At 34.4% G+C, this 7502-nt stretch overlaps 1 protein-coding gene across 1 annotated transcript; it reads left to right on the top strand.

Annotated features, from left to right (window-relative positions):
- Positions 1-448: 448 nt before the first annotated feature.
- On the top strand, positions 449-6942 carry LOC144573345 (phenylalanyl-tRNA synthetase class IIc family protein). Its single transcript, XM_078323100.1, has 10 exons — positions 449-808; positions 1327-1520; positions 2425-2631; positions 3054-3171; positions 3845-3921; positions 4357-4536; positions 5395-5439; positions 5538-5642; positions 5887-6000; positions 6671-6942. The coding sequence occupies exons 1-10, from the start codon at positions 532-534 to the stop codon at positions 6719-6721; spliced, it is 1368 nt and encodes a 455-aa protein (XP_078179226.1). The 5' UTR covers positions 449-531; the 3' UTR covers positions 6722-6942.
- Positions 6943-7502: the final 560 nt, after the last annotated feature.

Genomic DNA, 7502 nt, shown 5'->3' with positions numbered 1-7502 from the left:
CAAAATATTTCTTAATAAAAAAATTGAAACTTTATAAATTACAACGAGTTGTAATAAAAAAAAATTAGATAAACCTGCGAGTGTTTAAAATTTAGAAAATAAATACGATATTATAAATATTGGAAAGAAAAAACGCTAATTTAATTTTTTTGAAAGATATATATTAAATTCCCAAAAAAACAGAAATTGCATGCTCGGTAAGATTGAGAGTCGGGTTTTTAATCCGGGCCTTACATTTTGATGACACTGAATTTTACTTGGAGAGGAGAGCACAAATGTTGACGCAAAGTGGACGGCGGATCGAGGTCCAAGGACCCGACGAGATGAGATGAGATGAGATGAGATGAGATGAGATGAGATGAGATGAGCTACGTGCGCTCCTCCGGATCACGATTCACAATTGACGATTGAAGCGTAAAAAGTAAAAACCCCAGCACCAGCGCCAGCAGCAGCGGAGTGGAGAAGGAAAAACCAAAACCTCTCTTTCGCTCTCTCAAAGAAGAGAAGAGAAGAGAAGAGAGATTTATAACCATGCTTATCCAAAAAGCCTTCTCTGTCTCGCGCTCTCTCTCCACTTACCGTTATCTCTCCTCTCTCTCATCATCGTCAATTCAAATGCATACTGCAAACCTCCCCAAATCCCCTCCTTTCTGCAATTTTCTCAAATCAACACCTTTCTCTATCTATTTACCTTCTCTTTCTTTCCCCTATTCTACCTCTTCCATCTCTCTCGCTAAATCTACTAGGAAACCTCTGTTGCCTATTGCTGCTTTGCTCGAGATTGGTGGGGTCAAAATTGCAAAAGATGGTAACATTATTTTTCCTTGGAATATATGAGATTTTGCCATTTCTGTGTTTTATAAATTGTTTTTAAGTAGGTATGGTTGAGTTATTATTGTGGGACAATTCATTATCTGAGCTGCTGTTGAGGACTATATGACTAGTTCAATGGCATTCTTCAAAATAATCTCCCAAGTAAAATGACAATTTCCTAAGCATATTACCTATTGTTAAAATCTCCATCTCGTTTTTGTAAATCTCCTTTTAGGAACCTTTGGCTGTGTTATTTGATAAAAGTTCAACACAATTTATCCTTTGTTTGCTTTGCTTATTAAGGTTTAATAAGCAAAGCAAATTAGCTCAGATCAAGGCTTTTGTGGCATATGGATTTAAAAAAAAAATAGTTAAGAGATGGTTGGTACTGAGAAGGTATGATCTGTTCTTTTACTGGTACCTGACAGCATAGTAGTTCCTGATCTGATTTACATTATTCATTTACTTCTCAATAGGCCATTTTTTCTTTCTTTTTGACTTCTGATGAATCAGATGTAGTAAAGGAGAGCGACCCCACAAACAATGTACCAGATTCAATTTTTGCAAAATTGGGTATGCAACTTCACAGGAGAGAGAACCATCCACTTGGCATTTTGAAGAAGACTATACATGACTATTTTGACACAAATTTTGCGGGGAAGTTTGAGAAGTTTGATGATCTTTGCCCAATTGTTACTGTTAAACAGGTAAAAGTCTGGCTTGTACTAGAAGGATCTTCCTTTTCTCTTCTCTTCCTTTCTTTTCTATCTTGGTATACTGCAAAAGTGCAAATGCATCCAATATTATGTGTTAAACACTGAAAGCATAATGTGCTTTGGTTAATATGGTATATTCCCTGAATCACAATTTATCAAGATCTGGAACATCTGTGGCATCTTGTGTATTTGTTTTATTATGAGCAAAGCTAGCCTTGTACGGTGTAACTGCTTTTCATTTTGCTCTTCCATTGGTTTAATTCATCTTTTAGTGGTTTAAAGAAAACATGCATATTTTTGTTATGATATATGATTGTTGCCACTGACTCAAGAAGCATAAAATGTTTGCTAGGTTTGGCGCAGTATACTTTTGTACCATTGATGTTATGCACATTTTAATACACCATTATGATAATCCTGTTTTACTTGGGATAAACCGATTGACATGTGCATGTATATAACCTTTTCCTGCAGAAGTTTTGATGGCCCTTTATACCTTTACTGAAAGTAACACCCAATATTTTGTTGCATTTGCAAATAGAACCCAAAATTTCTTCTTACCAACACCAAAATGTTCATGTGATATTTGCACACAACACCAATTAATTAAATTTTATGAAGAAGATTATATTTATTTTACAATGTTGAAATTTTTTTGGTCACATGAATTATCTTTTTCTAAGCTTAATTTAAGACTACTAAAATCAAGCAAAGTGAAATTTGTGAAATTATGTTAAATGTTCAATAGGAAAAAAACACATATTTGTGCGTTATATGTGATACAACAAAATCGGGGTGATTATGGCACAAGTTCTTTATTTATAATGTATTGGCATCTTTTTATATGATGCCCGAGTGCCTAATTTAAGCAGGTCCATGTGTAAATGCTTTTCAGAACTTTGACGATGTGTTGGTCCCACCGGATCATGTCAGCAGGAGTTACAATGACACGTACTATGTAAACTCAGATACTGTGCTGAGATGCCACACAAGTGCACATCAAGCTGAGCTGTTTCGAAATGGACACACTCATTTCCTTGTAACTGGAGATGTTTATCGGAGAGACTCCATTGACTCTACACACTATCCTGTGTTTCATCAGGTAGTTATCACTGAAAACCATTTAAATTTATACATACTGACCACCAAATACTTGGAAATTGAAGATAATCTAGTAAATTGCTAGTGCAAAGCTGCAAATTGAAAAACCCAAGTTTAAATGTTCAAAATTGAAAATTGGAAGAAAACTCAAGTTGCAAGGGAATCCCGATAAGTGATTTATAATTTGATTCAAAACTTGAAAGATTAAAAGGTTGCTATTTTGGAAAAATATTTGCAAATTTATGACTTCTAGAGATGGAAAACACCGGCAGTACCTTTGTGTTGACTTAGGATGATTTTTTTCAACACAAATGCTGTTTGGAATTTAGAAACCGGAGTTCATGTTATCAACGATGCCCCTTGGGAAGTGCAGATCTTGTCAACTGGCTTGGCATATTAATTCAATTATAATTCTTTATTTAGATGGAAGGTGTAAGAGTGTTTTCTCCAGAAGAATGGTCAGGGTCCGGTATGGACGGTACGGCTTATGCAGCTACTGACTTGAAAAAATCACTTGAGGGCTTAGCCAAGCATTTATTCGGTAAGATCTTTATATCTTTTTTTGGTTAATGAAACCACAAGATTTGACCTATAGATGTCTGGTCCGGGATTTCTTAGATTTTAATTCTATTTCGGTCTTTGCCCTGAACCAAATTATCAAAGTTCCAGTTTCAGTCTCCTAATGCTCTAATTTCTAATATTTGTGGTCTGACATCATTATCTGTTCAAAATGAATAGTTGTATTGTTCACCTCTTATTTATAACGAACCAAGCCTGCCAGTTCCATGTCATCAGTTGCTAAAATTTTAGTCCAGTTTTCTTTACTTAAAATGACAAAGGGGTTGAAATGCAAAAACTTAATTGTTAGGGATCAAAATTCAGAACTTTAGGGGCCAAAAAGAGAACTAGGTGATGCTTAGGACCATTTATATAATTTATTTGTTTTCCCCGTAATGGCTGTACTATGTTGACTGGCATGTTGCAAAAATCATCACCAAGCCTACATGTTTCTTTTGTGATTTTTTTGGCTTGTACAGTAAATCCTGACATAAGGACAGTATAGTACAATAAGCCTTTTAAATATATCACACTCGCACCTTGCAAAAATGTACAACTCTGAAGAGTACATCTACTGATTCTAACTCATTAGATGGACTTGGATTAGCATGAAAATATGCAAAAGTTGGTGATACCTGTTAACCCTATGTTTTCAGGGGATGTGGAGATGCGATGGGTTGACACTTACTTCCCCTTCACAAATCCATCCTACGAGCTTGAAATTTTTTTCCAGGTCTGCAACTAAAATTTGTTACTTTTAACAAGGTTAAAAAACTATATTAATCTTTCATATTTTGGATGAAATTATTTTAAGTGTTTATTTTTTAAGCATGGTTGTTGAGTGCCACACTGTGCATTAAAAAGCATTTGGTCAGTTATTCTTTTCCTATTTTCCTCTTTTCCTTTTCTTTTTTCTCTTGGCTTCTTTCTCCTTAGTTAAGGGTTTCCATCTTACAAGCAATATACCCTCGCAAAATTCTGATACTGCAGCAGTCAGGTATGGTGCCGGTAAATACTGTCTATTGGTCATTGTGGCACAAAATTGTTGTGAAATGACTGTTTCTTGCTGAAGTAATTGCAGGATCATTAATTATATTGAAATATATTATGTTCTTTTTTACATACTTATTGTTGACGGCTGTGCAACTAACTCATTCTTAGTATACAGGGTAAATGGATGGAAGTCTTGGGCTGTGGAGTTACAGAACAAGCGATCTTATGCGCAACTGGTAGAACTGATATTGTAGCATGGGCTTTTGGCCTGGGATTAGAGAGGCTTGCCATGGTTTTGTTTGACATTCCTGACATTCGTCTTTTCTGGTCAACAGATGAGCGTTTTACCTCACAGGTACAATTTCCAAGTTCAAATTCTTGATGTTCTGAATTTCTGATATGTCAGTATTATGTTAGAACACGATTGTAGGTTTTTTTTTTTTGCAAATTATACACGCTACTTCTGCATGCAAACAACACTTTCTATATTGTACTCACAACTATCACTCAAAATTTTGTTATACCACTAGCAGTCATAAATTGAGTTAAGGTGATGGTAAAGGTATATTTGCCTTGGTCCTTTTGAGGAATGTGCTCAAAGTTCAATTTAAAATTCTATTTCAATGTTTATTTAAAGTTTGGTTGAACTGTTATGAGGTGATGGATCTAGTTAAATTGCTACATCAGTGGCAAATATAAATTTAGCCATTTGCCATGTTGCAGGAAATTGGGCTTGATTGAAATTTGGTACAATTGACAATTTAATCACGAGGAACTTTTGTAAATGATCCTCAAAAAAGGAAGTATTAGTAGTTGCGAACATGATGTTACTTGTACTATGGTAAAATATACTCAATCTCATTTGCATGCAAGACAATCTTGGATGCTGGTTGATGTGGGTAGCAGTTATAAATATTCCTGTTATACCTAGTTGTGTAAACAGAGGGTTTACTAAACCATGGTACATCCTATACCAGCTTGTTCTCAATTTGTTTTAACTTTGGCCTTTGATGCTTCTAAGTTATTATGCATACTTTCTGCATTCAATTATAGTAAGCTCATGCTGGAAAATTGTTTTGGTGCCAGTTTAGCATTTAAAGGTTTAACTAATTTTGAGGTGCTTGAAGTAGCAATGAGAAATAATAATATATTTTTTTTCTCTGTTCCTTTCTTATTCTCCTTTCTCCTTTTCCTCTCCTTTTATTCTCTGTAGTTCTCTGAGGGAAAGCTTGGAGTCAAATTCAAGTCATTTTCAAAGGTATCACTTAACAAAAAAATTTCCCTCTGATCCCCAGCCCCCAAATGTCTGATTTTGATAAATTCTGTAATAATCATTAAACCTAATTTTTTGTGTAGTTTCCTCCTTGCTACAAGGATATGAGTTTCTGGATTAATGATGGATTCACTGAGAATAATTTATGTGAAATTGTAAGAGGAATAGCTGGAGACCTTGTAGAAGAGGTATCACTTTTATCATCTTGATAACTTATTTATTTATAGCTTCTAAATGCTCTTATTTTTTATTTTATTTTTAAAAAGGTTTCTCAGTTATTCTTTTTTGGTCATCATCTTCTGCCTATATTCTGGATAATACAATTCTTAAAAGAATAGTGGAAAGAAGAGCAATGATCAAATTGTTTATTATCGCTCCTTATTACCATTTTCTACTGTGGAATGCTCAATCTGCCTTTCTGCTTCCAAATAGGTGACATTGATAGATAATTTCACAAATAAGAAAGGTATGACCAGCCACTGTTACCGCATCACGTACCGATCGATGGAACGCTCTCTCACTGATGATGAAATAAATGAACTGCAGGTTTGAAGACTTTCTCTTTTTATTGTGTTTAGTTACATGCTATGTTATTTTATTGTATTTTGGGCACCGCATGCTAAATTACTATAGAATTGGGTGCAATAAAACCAATTTAGCACCAATTTAGTGGTTAAATTTGGTGTTAGTTTATCGTTTTTTAATTTGATACGAGTACATCATTTGATCTATGCCAGTACTTTGTTTAATTTTAACCAAGCTAGTGCCTGTTTTTATTATAAAATGTAGTGTTTTAACACTTACTATTTGAAGTATGGACTGTATGGTATATCCTTTTTAGCATGATAGAGCCTATTTTATAATGATAAGATTCATTTTATGTAAATTGTATAGCTTATAAATGCATTATTTAACAATTTGGGTGTATTAAGATGTTGAAAAGTTAGTATTCGAAGGTATGCCAATATCATCTGCTTTATCATTCATTCTAAAGGCTAAATACTGAATTGCCTCCTGTTTGATAAGGATCAGTTGACGCTATTTAGCACCTTGAATCCAAGTCCAACCAGTCTATTTGCCGATAATTACCATACTTTAGGATCAGTTGATGCTGATGTATTATAAACAAGAATTAGTGATTTAGTTCTACCCAAAAAACATTGTGAAGCACTATAGTCGGTATGTTGTATTTACTTTTTGTTCTTGCATTTTTCAGGTAAAAGTAAGGGAAGATGTACAGAATAAATTGAAAGTTGTTTTAAGATAGAGGCCACCTCAGCTGGCATTATTGCAAAATACAAGTTTACCAACAATCATTTTTGTAGCATATTTAAGTGCTGCAATTTTTCATGTCACGTGTTCTTTGTTTCATTTTGTTCTATTAAACATATACATTTCATATTTTAATAAATTGCGGTTGCATAATTTGTATGTTGTATGTAATGCTAATGAAGGAAATTGTCTTTTCCATTATGAATGGTTTAGTCAGCTTGTACCAACTTTGAAAAAACTTCATTCTCCACTTGTTTCCTGGTATATGTTGTAGAACGACGTTGCCATATAAAACCTGGAACTCTGATAATGAGGAAGGGGGAAAGGCCATTTGGGGTCAATTTGGTGTTGGGTTATGTTGTAAGATTTGTCCACTTTAAAAGATTACACCTTTCATTAGAAAGATGTTACAAAGTGTGGTAAAAGCTACACGAGTAGAAATTACTGTCAGTGCTTGTTGAACGCGCATACAAACAACTATAGTATATGGCCCTGTAATACGCACACATAAAAAAGAATTATGGAGAGAGTTGAACCACATACGGGGTACTAACACAGAACCATGGATTCTGTGTGGGGATTTTAACGCAATTCGTCATAGAAATGAAAAATCTGGTAACTTGTTTGATATCACTACTAGTGCCAAGTTTAACAGATTCGTAAGCGATCACCACTTGATAGAGCAGAAATTGCATGGTAGGAAATATACTTGGAATAATGGGACTAGATTCGCTTTATTAGATCGTTTTTTTACTAGTTTATCTTGGGACACTATC

This window comes from Carex rostrata, chromosome 21 (genome assembly GCF_964058835.1).
Source record: "Carex rostrata chromosome 21, lpCarRost1.2, whole genome shotgun sequence".
Classification (NCBI taxonomy): Eukaryota; Viridiplantae; Streptophyta; class Magnoliopsida; order Poales; family Cyperaceae; genus Carex; species Carex rostrata.
Note: the sequence above shows the minus strand (reverse complement) of the source record. Positions and strands in the feature narration are given on the sequence as shown.